This window comes from Corylus avellana, chromosome ca10, assembly GCF_901000735.1.
Source record: "Corylus avellana chromosome ca10, CavTom2PMs-1.0".
Taxonomy (NCBI): Eukaryota; Viridiplantae; Streptophyta; class Magnoliopsida; order Fagales; family Betulaceae; genus Corylus; species Corylus avellana.
Window position 1 is genome coordinate 20389446 of NC_081550.1, and position 15249 is coordinate 20404694.

General features: G+C 35.3%; 1 protein-coding gene across 4 annotated transcripts; it reads left to right on the plus strand.

The window, feature by feature from the left end:
- Positions 1 to 298: 298 nt before the first annotated feature.
- On the plus strand, positions 299 to 13473 carry LOC132163624 (villin-1). 4 transcript variants are annotated; one of them, XM_059573982.1, is made up of 23 exons: positions 299 to 500; positions 1472 to 1583; positions 2655 to 2754; positions 3126 to 3194; positions 3686 to 3922; positions 4622 to 4799; positions 4894 to 5023; positions 5327 to 5492; positions 6613 to 6763; positions 6874 to 6959; positions 7057 to 7212; positions 7566 to 7634; positions 7894 to 7962; positions 8064 to 8201; positions 8617 to 8754; positions 9183 to 9330; positions 9457 to 9485; positions 10241 to 10381; positions 10715 to 10840; positions 11424 to 11486; positions 11718 to 11934; positions 12452 to 12609; positions 13087 to 13473. In XM_059573982.1, the coding sequence occupies exons 2-23, from the start codon at positions 1528 to 1530 to the stop codon at positions 13198 to 13200; spliced, it is 2739 nt and encodes a 912-aa protein (XP_059429965.1). In that variant the 5' UTR covers positions 299 to 500; positions 1472 to 1527; the 3' UTR covers positions 13201 to 13473. The 4 variants fall into 4 exon arrangements, with proteins under 4 accessions (XP_059429965.1, XP_059429967.1, XP_059429966.1 ...); XM_059573984.1 differs by having other exon boundaries at positions 9457 to 9467; XM_059573983.1 differs by having other exon boundaries at positions 301 to 500; positions 8626 to 8754.
- The last annotated feature ends 1776 nt before the right edge of the window (positions 13474 to 15249 follow it).

Sequence of the window (15249 nt, forward strand, 5' to 3'; positions counted from 1 at the left end):
ATGAGTCTCAAGAGTTTTATAAATTTTGAATTATTAATTAAAAATGATTATAATTTTAAATATTATACCGTTGGTTAAGATATCTTAATCCTAATAAAGATATTAAATTCAGACTTTCGATAGTCAAAAACAAGCCGTCCCATTAAGTACTCATCCATGAAGAGCGGGAAAACATCTCTTTACTTGGCAACACGCGGGAACAAAGCGCGCAGAACAGCAAAAAGTTTGTCCTTCGTGGGTCCCTTCTTAGCTGGACGATAAAGCCAAGCTCTCTCCTTTCGGCTTTCAAGTCTCCACTTTCTTTAGTACTCTTTAGAACTGTACAAATTTCCCCGATTTTTTTTTTTTCTTTCTTTCTTTTTTCTCTCTTCAACTTTATCTTTCAAGGGGCCAAGAGAAATAGGAATATCCCAGTTTTTGATCCTTCTTTGTCTATTTGACAAATAACACAATTTGGGTCCAACTGGTTTAATTACCCGTAATCTTACGCAGAGATATTGGTAAGATCTACTAACTGAATTATGCTTATTTATTTTTCAGTTTATCTTGAACTTGTTTAGACCACTAAAGTGTCTTGCTTTTCATTTACTCTAACACTGTTACTTTTTATTTTCAAACCCACAATGATTCAACAGATGGTTGGGAATTTTTGTTTGGGCAAAGCTGAACTGGGGGTTCTCTGTATTGTCTTTCAACTTTATGTTTGTTTATGGCTAAGTACTTATGGAGATAGGAGTACTGCATTTCCATGCTTGTGGAGGAATATGTTACTGTTTTTTTGCTAGCTGGCCTTTGAAGGAATGAGTTGTTTCTGTTCACCCTCCTCAATGGGTGCTTAGATTTATTTTCAAACATGAATAATGTAGAGGGCTTAATGTCACCATCTGAGTTTAGATGTTAAGAGAAGATATATACGATGACCCACCCAAAAAGTATTGAGTAGATTCCAAGTCTAAGACGGGATTTCTAAGCAATTTTCAAAGTATTATCAATGCATTAATCTGCATTTCTACATTTCCAATCTTTTCATTTACACCTTAGCTTTGTTATGCGAAACTAATCATAAGAGATGTCTTACGAAATTTCTTGAACCTTATTTTTATATCAACAGAGAGACTTATTATTTCAACTGGTATGAAGATTCCAAACACTGTGCCATGTGCCATAGATAAATTTCATTTTCCTAGGATGCCTTAAGTTTTCTTACTATGATAAATACAGTAACATGATTGTGTTATCTTTGGGAAAAATATCAGAATCTCTTGTATTATACTGAACATGTTGATAGACTTAATTTAATTGCCATATGAAACACATTAGTTAATTTCATTTCACTAGAATATCTTAACTCCTTTTATGATTGGATTGTAAAGGGGAAAAGATCGATATTTCACTCATAAATATTATTATTGTAAAAAGATGAACCTCACATATGTATTTGCACTAATGAAACTTAATGCCTGGACTGCAGAAATAATTGCAGGTTTCCACTGGTTGTTTTGTGAAGTAACAAGGCCATGAGAGACGATGTCTCTTCTCAGTAAAGACACAGATTCAGCATTTGAGGGTGCAGGATCAAAGGCGTATCCTTATAAACAATTTTATTTCAACATTTGTTTGTAGTGCAACTCATGACTTGACTTCGATAACACTTCTTTATATCCAAGTTTTTGCGTTGTGGAACATAGCAACATAGCTATTATTCTCTTATAAAAGATGCCAGCTACTATTCAAGTTTGTAATTCCTAATCAGTGCAGATACAAATTCAGTTAACTGAAATTTAATTGAGCACCTGAACAGGAAAATTGGGCAATGCAATAGTAAAGGTGTTCACAACACACTTTATGTTGAAATAAGAGACAAATATAGCAAAGTAGGTTGTTACCAGTATCTATGAAACTAAAAATCGTTACTGAATTAAAGCTTGGACACAATTGATTACTGTTGTGCATTTCAAGTTGCGCTAACGAACAAGCAACGAATTAAGCTTTAGCAGACAAGGTTCAACTTGTAGAATTGTGGAATAGACAATTAGACACACATTGTGTAATGACCTAGGGAAAATGCTAGCTACATCTGCACTATTACTCCTAAAGGACTAGTCAAGTTGCAATTGAAGTTTTCTGGAATCACTGGTAAAGCCTAGTTTCACTTATTATGGAAACGTTGTGGGACTTAGGACCAGTGAGTGCCTTTTATAATTCATCACTCTAAGTGGGCTATTCATCTTCTCAATGTGGGACTGGGGTGTTACAATCTTTCCCTTGAATCCGTAACGTCCTCGTTAGGATCACATTATGCAATGCTCCAGAACCACATGTTGTTACTAGGTTACTCTGATACCATTCGTAATGACCCGGAGAAAACGTTAGCCATATTTGTACTATTACTTCGAAACGACTAGTTAAGTTGCAATTGGAACTTCCTAGAATCACCTATAAAGTTCACCCTCATCTAATAAGGAACCAATGTATGACTTAGTAACTATGAGTGCCTTTTATAATCTATCCACTTTATGTGAGCTATTTATCTTTCTAATGTGGGATTGAGGTGTTGCATATTGTCCTGGGCTGGAAATGTGTTTCATTGACTTGTTTTACATCATGTTTCACCATTCAAGTTTATTTATGTATCCTTAACTTTCTTGTGCTAGTGGTTTAGAAATATGGTGTATTGAGAGCCTATGGCTGGTACGTGTCCCAAAGTCTTCGCATGGAAAATTTTACACTGGAAATGCATACATAATTTTGAATGTAAGTTGGAGCAGGTTTTGTCCATGTCATTTCCCTGTTGCTATTTTTGAAGCTATCATATGAAAAATGCCTGCTCAATCCAGACTTGACTTACATTGGAGTAAGTCTAGCTACATGCTTACAGTGTCTCTGCCTGAACTGTGGAATCCCTATATCAAAACGCATTAGAATAACTTCAAATACTGGATCTTTTACCTAACAGTTGGGAGATTCAAGTGTTTCTCTCAGAAATTACTTCCATTCATTTAAATATGGAATTCTCTTCCAGAATATTTAAACTTTATTGGGGGGATGACTGTATGAGCATATTACTTTTGTTCCTTCAGAATGCAGTGAACTTAACCTTTTCACTTGTTTATTGTCTGAGGCAGACTGTTTTGCCCAAAACCGGCCCTCCTCAGCATGACATACATTATTGGCTGGGAAATGATTCAAACAAGGTAATCACATCATGTTCTGTATCCATGGACTTGGTAAAGTTCAATATTGCTATTAAGATTTTATGCTATTGAGGCAGAGAACCAGCTTTAGATATTATGACTACTCATCTACATGCAAGAGAATTGATAGGAATACTAATCCTCTGAATCCAAGATTAGCATTGAAGAAATTTATTAGGTTAAAGAAGATGGCAGTTGATGATCAGAATATAATGATCCATCAGTCTTGCTCCCCATTTTAAACATAAAAGGCAGAGCAAATGTGTGGGCAAGAAAGATCTGACAAGAACACAGCTTCAAATTCAATGCTATTGCATTATGATAAGAATATGACCTAGGAGATTAGTTAAAATTTAATGGCTAGTTTTGTCCAGATGATCTTCATGTACATATTCAAAGGCAATAAATGTAGATAAAACTTGGATAATATATTTGATATGGTAAACTCATATCATTTTGCAGTCTTTTATGGTTGCATACTTTATTGGCAGGTGGACTCAGCCTTGGCATCAGACAAGGCACTCGAATTGGATGCTGCTCTAGGGTCCTGCACTGTCCAATATAGGGAGCTTCAAGGCCTAGAAACGGAAAGATTTTTGTCTTACTTCAAACCTTGTATTATACCCATTGAAGGAGCATATTCTTCACAAGAAGGCCACTTAAATGGTGAAACATACAAAGTCAGCTTGTTAACATGCAAGGGAGACCATGTCGTTCACATTAAAGAAGTAAGCCTCATTTGAAGCTTCCTGAATGACCGATTGTAATTTTATTGTTGAAAGAGCTAACTGCTACTTAAAAGTGCCAAATCATTCTCATGGACAACTCATTAAAATCCTTATCCTTACGTTGTGATTCCTATATCACCATTTGAATTATTCTATATAAATGTATAGATTGGTGGTAATTATTGTATGGATAAATTAAATGCTGGTTTGTGTGTTACATACTTTAAAGATGCATGAAATTGAGCTGATCATAAATCAATTTCTACAAACAGGATTGTTACATCACCAAGTCCCAAAACCTTCAGCTGATGAAAAATGGTGAATTTAATAATTTAATTTATACTTTAACACTTCCCTCATGCATGAGCTCAAACTTCCTTTCAACAAATGAGGCCCAACATGTTGAATATTTAACTAAAATATGAGGTAAATTTTGGAGTTAAGGTTGAACTCAAGACACCTCTACTCCGATACTATGTTAAATCACCAATTGTTTTAAAAGATTAAGCTGATAGGAAATGATAAATTTTATCATTTAACTAATGCTTTAATAAGGATAGTCCAAATAATGAGTTCTTGATGTTGAAATCATTTTACTTTCCACTTTTGTTTTCTTAACAAATACTAACTATTACCCTTTATGTAGGCCTGATTGAGAATTGTCTGGAATATAATCTCTATTGCTATGCATGTTCACAGGTGCCTTTTTCCCGGTCGTCATTGAACCACAATGATGTATTCGTTCTTGACACTGCATCAAAAATTTTCCTCTTCAGTGGGTGCAACTCTAGCATACAAGAAAGAGCTAAAGCTTTGGAGGTTGTTCAGTATATCAAAGAGAATAAGCATGGTGGAAAATGTGAGGTGGCTACAGTAGGTGGGGATCCTTTTAATCTCTGTTTTTTTTTTTTTTTTTTTTTAGCTCTTTCAAGGAAAAGATATTCCAGCTGCTAATTCTTTAAATGCTGCAGAGGATGGAAAGTTTGTCGGTGATTCTGATGTGGGTGAGTTCTGGAGTTTATTCGGTGGTTTTGCTCCCATTCCTAGGGACTCGCCTTCTTTTCAGAAACAGTCTGACACTCCCTCAGTGAAACTATTCTGGTGAGTTTGCCTTAATCTTTCAAGATTCATCTATGCCAATTCAATCTCTTTTGATCTGCAATCAGAAACCCAGCCATTTACTTATGACTGAGGAGTTTTGCAAAACAATGCATATTAGTGAGCCAATATATGCTTAGTAATGAAAAAAAGGGTATATAAAATACCTATTACTTTATGATTTTTATAGCAGATTCTAGATGATAGCAACTTAGCAAGTTGTGTTTGTGCATGTATGTCTACTGTATTTCTTTCACATGTAACAGTGTGCCCCTGACCAATATCTGAATGTATTCTTATCAACAGGATAACTACTCAGGGAAAACTATCTCAAACTGGAACTGATTCGTTGGATAAAAAAATGCTCGAGACAGACAAGTGCTATTTGTTGGACTGTGGTGGTGAGGTTTTTGTTTGGATGGGAAGACAAAGCACGATTTCGGAACGGAAGATATCAATCTCTGCATCAGAAGTAAGAATTAGTTCTCCTCCTTCTCTCCCTCTCCCCTATGAGAGTTCACACATTAAAGACAGATCACTGAGTTGTTGAGGAGTGAGTGCATGGTGAGAGGGGAAAGCTGATCAGAAAGGAAAATGGTACAATTATTCAGGAAAATTGATTCAAAGCTCATGATTTAATCATTGCATAGGTTTTGATAGGACAGCATGACCAAACAAATTGATGTTGCCAATCCCTGATACTTTTAATATAAACTTTGGATTATGAGTTACTACCATCATTATGTCTAATAGTTTGACATTACATGTGATTTGAATTTATGTAATCTACCTGTGAAGTGGTCTGGTTACAAGGATTTATTGTTTTTTTTTTTTGAAGGAGGATTTATTGTTAATATAGTAGAAAAGTTGCTCAATCTTTTTTGCATATTAGTAGGCTGCACATTTGACACACATGTTCAAGTGGTCACCCAATGATTCTATGTTAGCGGTTAGCGGTTATGATAATGAGGAAATAATATATTATCCCTTAACTCTGCAAATTGAAAAAACAAAAAAAAAAAAAAAAAAAAGTCAGAAAGGAAAAAAGGGAAACAGTTAACATAGAAATAAAATCATAAAGAGAGATAGGACTCTTGCTTGGCTCTCTGTGGGATCGTGTCAAAGTCAAACCAACTTTCTCTAACGTGTGTCATTGGTTACTTTAGTCTTTTCACACATTTCGAGCATGTCTTAAGATAATGGTCTTTTCAGACATCACAACCTTATTTGCAACCAGACAGGGCAGCTTACTCTTATCGTTTATATCAATAAAGTTCTGCTTGGGGCTATGTGATCAAAATTAGAAGTTTCTACCAATAAAATGGGCAATGGCTACTCTTGTTGGCTTTATGCACCTTGTTCCTGAGCAAAGAATAAAATGTCACAAAAGATAAAAATAATAAGACTCTAAATAATTTAAAGCACTGTAGATGTGAAACCATTAGCATGTATAAGTGCCATTGTGTACATGCAAAATGTGCCACGCACATTTGGAAGGCTGCCTTTCTCAATGAATGTAACTGACCAAACTTACTCACAGGTTGAGGACATTATTCCATAACTGATGTGACTACTGGTTTACTCTTTTACAGGATTTCCTCAGAAATCAGGACAGGTCAACTGGAACCCAATTAACGTTTTTAACTGAAGGATTAGAAAGTGCCATATTTAGGTCATACTTTGATAATTGGCCTCAAAAAGTGGAGCCCAAGCTATATGAAGAAGGTCGAGGGAAAGTAGCAGGTTTAGTACCTTCTGCCAGTTCGCAATATAGTTTTCTTGGGAAAAAAAAGCAGTACAATAGCAGCATTGCTGTACTTGTAATAACTATAATCTTACCTTTTCTTTTCCAGCAATATTCAAGCAACAGGGTTATGATGTGAAAGAGATTCCTGAAGAAGACTCTGAGCATTTTATAAATTGCAGAGGCTCACTAAAAGTAGCTTTCCCTAAAAACTTGTGATGCTCTTTTTGCAGTTATGGATGTCAGCCAATGAGAACCTATAGTTTGTATTTATGCAATCTTAACATTTCAGGTTTGGCGGGTTGATGGTGATGAGTTATCCCTTCTTCCAGCTCTAGAGCAGACAAAACTTTTCAGTGGGGATTGTTATATAGTGCAGTTTACATATCCTGGAAATGATAGGGATGAGAATTTGTTTTATGCATGGCTTGGTCGCAGGAGTGTAATGGTAAGCATGGTGTATCATCTATGCCCTGTTGTTTTTTATGCACTTCAAACTAATGGTTCTTATAACTGGTGTTAGTCGGTCAGTGTAGCTTAAAAAACCAATGATATAACTCTACCTTTATTTATTTTTCCGGAAATGAAAATAAAGAGATGAGCGCTGTTTTGCCTTGAAAAAAATTTCTGTTGAAGATACTTTCTTACTTGACTTTAAAAATTTGTGCTTATTTCTTTCCTGACTTTTTGGTAAATCTCTCTATAATGTATGTGAATCAATTATTGAGCTTCCAATTACTCTTAATAAACCTTTGAATCATATTATTTCTTTCTTTTGAATATTGCTTTTCATGCTTTCAGGAAGATAGAAAGGCCGCCATCTCCCTTATGAATGCAATGGTTGATTCATCCAAGGGGGATCCTGTTTTGGTTAGTTCTAATTTGTGTTCTTATGTGCATAATCTGTTGAATCACCTATGCAATTATGATGTTAGTTAGCTTATCAAAAGTCTAACCTGATGCTACATGTTAAATAAGAGATTTTCAAGTATTACTAATGTCTCCTTGATTATGGTGGCTTGTTTTTAACAATTTCTTCATGACCTGCAAATGTAACTGTTAACTTATCGACTTTCCTGCATTAGCCGAACAAATATTTCTCTAATTTACCTCAAATGTTTTAATTCAGGCTCAAGTCGTAGAGGACAAGGAGCCAGTTCAATTTTTCTTGATTTTCCAGGCATTAATCATTTTGAAGGTTCATTCTCACTATTTAAGTCAAATATAGTCTGCTTTCCAAGTTAATCTAGTCTTAAGTTCAAGACATCTTCCGGTTTTCCATCTTGCCTTTTCTTGTAGGGAGGTATGAGCAAAGGATACAAGAAATTTATAGCAGAAAAAGGTATTGCGGATGAAACTTATGAGGAAAACAAGATAGCTCTTTTTCGAGTTCAAGGGACAAGTCCAAACAATATGCAAGCTATCCAAGTTGATCCAGTGAGTTTGATCAAACTAATCTGTCTAATAGTGATGCCATTGGTCTCTCTTATTTGAGAAGCGCAATCTATCTAGTAATGGCCCTTTTGTCTCTTTCTCTCCCTCACGCGAGTGGCATGCCTTCTGAAACATCCTTTTGGGCGATGACACTCTTATTAATATTTTATTTTATGAGTTTGCGTTTCTGAAATCTCCATATCCGCTTCTGACACCCTCAAAAGTGTCCTAGTCATATATTATTATATATGTATCTTTAATACAAGCATTGAATGTTGTATGGTGTGCACACTGCACATCTTTGTTTTCTGTAACTACAATTGCATTAGCATTTTCTTCTCTTGCTTTTGCTGCTTTATTACCTTTATATGAGGACAGCATATGCCCCTATAGTTTATCTTTTGACTATGGAGTGAAGCTGTTGCAGGTTTCAAGCTCCCTGAACTCATCCTATTGTTACATTCTGCAAACTGAAACATTTATCTTCACTTGGATTGGGAATCTCTCTTCGACCAGAGACCATGATCTCCTAGACAGAATGCTGGAATTGATAAATGTATGTAATAGCATCCTCTGAACTCGTACATTATTTCCAATCTCTATCTACATTAAAATTTGACTTACAATAAAGAAAGAAATGAAATTATTTGTAATATGGCTCTTGTCCTTCAGTAGGTGGTTAAAGAAAGGAAAATGCTAAGTGTTCTTCTAGTGTTCTCCTGGTGTCCTCCCAACTGTGATGTGATTTTTAAAATCACCAATGGATTAAAAGTCAATAATGATAATCTCAAATTCAACGATAATTTTAAAAGTCACATCACAGTTGGAAGGACACTAGGAGAACACTAAAAGAACACCTAGCATTTCCCTTAAAGAAAAGTTGTCGCATGATAAACAGAAGAATGATAGATTTTCCTTTGTATGGACTTCACTAATAATTATTGTTTAAATTAAAACTTTTATCCTTCTTGATCCTGTATGCAGCCAACATGGCAACCCACATCAGTGAGGGAAGGGAGTGAACCTGACATTTTTTGGAATGCACTTGGTGGGAAAGCAGAGTATCCAAGGGAAAAGGAGATGAAAGGATACGTAGAAGATCCACATTTGTTTGCTCTGAACACCAATGAAGGTAGGAAAAATACCCGTGTCAAGAGATAATGTCGCTCTGCCTTAGTTCCGAATATCTCAGCTATAAGAACATGTCTAATGACGGGTTCTGGTTCCTTTGCCACTTGGTTCGAATTTCCCATTTCAGGAGACTTCAAGGTACGCTTAACACAATCTGTAAGCATTCATACACAAATAGTTGTTGAACATTTTCAGTACATGATATACACTTTGCACATGATAGTTTTTTAGGTTAAATTTCCAGAGATTTTTTTTTTCTTTCTCCTTGGGAGTGAAATTTTAAATTTAATTATATTATTTATCAAATTTTTGGGAGTTCAGAAGCAGTTACAAGGAACTTGAGGATAAGTGCACTTTTATGGGAAAGTTCCTAGCATCAAATCCCTTGGAATGTTACTAGGAGTATCTTTGCTTAGAAATTCAGTCCAAAGGCCTTTCAGAAAGCCTTAAGAATTAAAACGAATACGTGAAGCATAAACACATAATTTTCTTTTCCGTATATAAGTTAAAGATTTATTTATTTTTTTGACAAGTAATAAGAGGTTTTATTAAAATAAGGATGGACCAAACCCAACTAATAATGCCTTGAGGAAACTGATTTTGATCTCTCCTGTGGACTTTTTGCCTGTGAGTATCTTATCATTCCTCTCCAACTAGATGCTCTACATCAAAGAAGAAAACACAGTTCTGTAGACTGCTTATTTTGTGAAATTCAACTAGTATTTTATACACACCACCCCCATAGAAATTTGAAACTAAATAATCAAATTGGGATCAAGGCTATATTTTTGTTAGTTAATGTCATATTGGAACTATTTTGGTCCTCATGTAAAATTACTTTCTTTAGTCTGAAATATTCCTTGGTTCTTTCTATGAAATGATTTTTTTAGTTTGGCCTGAATTCTTTTCAGGTGAAAGAGATATACAATTTTTCACAGGATGATTTAACTACTGAAGACGTGCTAGTTCTAGACTGCCACAGAGAGATATATGTTTGGATTGGATACCACTCAAATATTAGATCAAAGCAACAAGCTCTTATTCTCGGTCTGGTAAATCTTTCACTTTCAACTCTTAAAAAATTGTTTTCCCAGTGGTGAAAGGTCAATATTATAGGGCTATATGTCATTGCCCATGCACCAAGGTGCAAGCTAAATTAAATATGTTTTCTCCTTAACTGCTTATATGTCATTCCACATTATATAAATTGATTCACAGGGTATGCCTACAGGGATACCACACATTTTATGCTAGGAAATTAATAGCCCATATGGCTTTAATTAAAAATTCAGTCAACGTTATAGTCTTATGTTGACATAACTATTGATGCCTTCTCTTGTATCTGGGTTCTCATTTGCTCTTATAATCTCACTTGGATCTGGCAGAAATTTCTTGAGATGGACATTCTCGTTGAAGGGCTATCCCTGGAGACTCCTCTCTTTATTGTTACAGAAGGGCATGAGCCACCATTTTTCACTCGTTTCTTTGAATGGGATTCCTCGAAGGCAAATGTAAGATCACCCTATTCTTAAAATGGTACATGTCGATCTCCTATCGAATTTTATAGATATATCTTGGCAACTACTTCGATGAAGCGGTGGGAAGATTTCACAGAGTACTTTACTCAGACTTCATATCGCATATGCATGAGTTTCGGATGCTTGGGACATGCATGTTCTGTTAGATGCATGAGATGTCTTCAAATGTTTTTTTAACATGCCTCTTGTTAGAGATGTATACAACAAGCATGGTTTACAAAAGAAGAGAGAACGAGTGCTAATTTGCTAGAAAGTCATATTTCAAACGACTTGTTTTTTAAACAAATTTTAGACACACTGTGTTTCATAGACACTTTGTTATACCTTAGAAATTAAAGAAGGAAAACTGAAACCTGACAGCCTTTCTGGATGTTTTTAGATTTGAATGTGAGAATAATTTTAAAGCTACATATGCTGGCACCTGAGATTGTCTTGTCAAGTCCCAGGTCCATGTAACATAGAGGAAGATATCTAAGATTATTTCCTTGACTTCTCTTAGCAGGGTGGTAGTCCTGTCAGGTTTACTTAACAATCTCATTGAATTTCTGCCTTGTAGATGCATGGCAACTCATTTGAGCGGAAGCTTGCTATTCTGAAGGGTAAACCACAGAACTTAGAAGTGAGTGATTCTGCTGAAGATTTCAATATTTTGATATGATATGTTTTAGCTTCTCGTGCGCAATTAGCCTGGTTTTTATCAGTTTGAAGATGAATTTCTTTTGTTTATTTCCTGAAATCCCATTATATTATAACTGAACTGCGATGCCAACAACGTGATATTAGATCTTTTTGATTGGTTCAACTCTGGGAGATTTCTACCCCTCTTTAACTGCTTCACTTGAGTATTCAGGTATCCGTAAGAAGCTCATGGAAGGCACACTCCAGGGAGACTACACCAGATGGTTTGAGAAGCAAGTCTGTGAGTTCCAATGGACAGGGAAGAAGTGCATCTCCTGCTACAAATGTTTTAGGTTCAAATTTGATGTCTCCAAGCAATCAGCAGTTTTCTGGACCAACTCCAATTGTTAGAAAGCTCTTTTCAGGATCTTCTCCTCTTAGTGGTGCTGGTAATGGAGAAATTCTTAAATTTATTCATGGAGTAATACAAAACCCAGTGGATATAGTTTTCTGCACTCAATTTAGTTTTTAAATAAATGGTGACATAACTATGGTAATTAAAGGATGTGATGTTGAGGATTGGCTAGTCCAAGTTTGATTCAATTGGATGATTTAAGCGCCTAATAAGGACCATTCTACTGAATCGCACACACATAGGATGATTGGGGTATGAATTACCTGCAATTTTGGGTTCGGTTATCCAATATAACTCTGTTTTATCTATTTGTCAAGAGTTAGAATTTAAACCATTCAAGTTGGAGTAACATCATGTTCATACGTTCATGCCTGCTGTTAGAATGGGAGGTGGGGGTGCATGGCTTCCTTTTATAGTATTTTTACAACAATAATTTCTGGGACTTTCCTTTTTGTGTTTTACCAATTAGCTTGTGTTTTTTGTTTTCTTTTTGTAACTTTTATGAGCTCTCTCTCTCTCTCTCTGTGCATATGAATCTTTGGTGTCTGCAGCTTCTCCAGCAGTAGAACCAAGGTCACCTTCTCAGGGTGTGGGTCTCATTCAGGCTGATGGAAGTGGGGATTGCATGAACTTGTTATCATATCCATATGAACGGTTGAAAGTGATTTCTAGTGACCCAGTAGCAGGAATAGATGTAACTAAAAGAGAGGTACATGCCCCTTTTCCGTCTTTACAGATGTACAGGTGCCTAGTTCATTGTAGTGTTCTAGTAAAAACTTTGGTCCTAACTTCTTGGAAAGTAAAATCTTTTTTTTTTTTTTTTTTTCCTTTCTTTCTCCTACCAATAAATCCATAGCAGCATTGTGGCAACAAGGGGAGAGAATGTCAATTAACAGTCATTTTTTATTTTGCCCCATAAATTGATAGTTGTGACACTTAGATACATCAAACTACTATTTTGTTGCAATTAAACTAATTTCGCTTGCCTCTTCCACCTCCGGTGCTAGGAATGTTAGCCTTCTGAAAACTGCAGCATATTTTTATTAGTTGACATTAGCATACAACAGAAACTTCACATGGTTGTTGTGTAGTTTGATCACATCACATCACTTGCACATTCATTACTACTACCACTCTCTCTGATCCATCTGTAACTAAAGAGGTCTGCACATTCTTGTGGCTGCAGGCATATTTATCCGACGAGGAGTTTCTAGAAAAATTCGGAATGACGAAACGAGCTTTCTACGGGCTTCCTAAATGGAGGCAGAACAAGCTTAAGATGTCTCTTGATCTATTTTAGGGCATGCTGTCATGAGACTAAAGCTAAATGATGATCTCAACTCCTGATACTTTTTCTGTTGTCGAGTATCAACAGATTTTTCTTCTTAGATAGAAATCCTTGATTAAAGATTTTGCAAAAAAGTTTAATTTGTCATCTCACTCAAATCATTTCATTCAGGATGTTATTATGTATATGATCCAGTAGAATTCAGACACTTTTGACATAGTTTTTTAAAATTTTCCAATGTGCAATGTTATGATATATATAAAACTCAAGAAGAAACTTTTTTTTAAGTGAACATCCACATAACACAAGAAAATATTTAGAATTGATATACATATTTCCAAGTACTCACTTCATAATTCTGAAATCACCGTTGAATGCTACAATTACTTTTATTATTTGTTATTTCATTTGGTGGTGATTTTTATAGCTACGCCTTGAAGTAAACGCTTGGAAGTATGTGTAACAATCCTTGAAAAAATTTGTGCACGCATGATCATTCTTCTGCTAATTATATCAAATTGATCCATAGGATGTCAAAATTAAGTATCTTTAAAATTGTCGGGATAAGCCAAGTGTCCAAAATGGACCTTTTACCATCCAATAGTTTGACAAAAGTTCGACAAAAACTGTTAATTTACGTCATAACCAATAATTGATTGACACATGCTGTAATTGATCCCACATTGTAGAAGAAAGAAAAGCCCTTTCCACTGTGTCGCCACCAAAAATTACGTCATATATTTTGTGCAAAAATTACAAGATTGAAGAAAAATTTTATTTTTATTTTTATTATTATTATTATTATTTTCACGAAAGCAACCTCTACTATTTATTTTGCAAAAAACCTCCAATAATTTTTTGGCCGGTGGCAAAGCCAAACTCGTATAACAAAAGAGAAAAAAAAAAACAAGAAAAAAAAAAAAATGGAGTAATGCTAAATATTATGGGAAGTGCTAGGAAGTCAAACAAATAAATTAAAAAAAATTTTAAACTGACGTGACAGACAATTAAGAGAAAATTGTATTTTTTTTTTTTTAATTTAAAAACTCTTACCACATTAATTTGAAAATTTTTTTAAGTTTATTTATCTATTTCCTAACCCTTCCTAAGTATTATCCCGATTACCCATATTTCACCCATTGATTCAGCAGTATCCTTCTGCCCTTACTAAAAATAACTGAATTGCCGATCCAAAAAAAGGTCAACCCACCCCCGTGCTGAAACAAAAAAAAAAAAACCAAAATTAAAAGAAAATGGCGCCAACTCTGGGAATCCTAGCGGAAGAAAATGGCGCCAACTCTGGGAATCCTAGCGGACCCAGCCCCTCTCCTTTCTCTTTCTTTTTGAGATTTTTTGTTGAATACACCCCCTCAGCCCCTCTCCTTTCCCAATTCCTTTTATATCATTTCCAATCCCTCAATACTCAACCCAATAGTAGAACCTCTCTCTCTCTCTCTCTCTCGTTACTCAGAAACCTAATCAGAGTATCGGCCGTCAAACCCAGAAACGGGAGCGTTAAACCCATTGCCAAGCCACCACTGCGACACCAAGCTAGCGGGAGATTGAATAAGGATCTGAATATCAAGACGAGTCTCGCAAGGTTCTCGTCGTCCACGATCCAAACAAAGACGTACGGTACCGTTTTCACGCACTCGCACATCAAATTGAAATGATTATGTGGGATGTACATAAAAGAGTTAATAAATTGCTTGCTTTCCCTGAGGAGTTCCAGCATCCTCTCCACTTCAAATGAACCGGGTATTTTTGTTTTTTCATTTTTTTGAAAAAACAAAATTATTCTTCTAATATAACTAATTGGATATTATTTTGTTCAAATAAAATTGAGAGGACTAATTCCTCTCTCACTTTCACCTCCATTTTCACTAAGGCTTGGTTCTCGGCTGTGTGATTTTATTTTATTTTTATATAAAATGTATAGAAAAAAAAAAAAAAATTGCATTTAGAATTATGTTTAATGAGTCTTTCTCATTTTTCAATGTATAGAACAAAAAATCTGGATTTTGGGATTATACAGGCTTCACCCCGTCTGTTAACTCACAG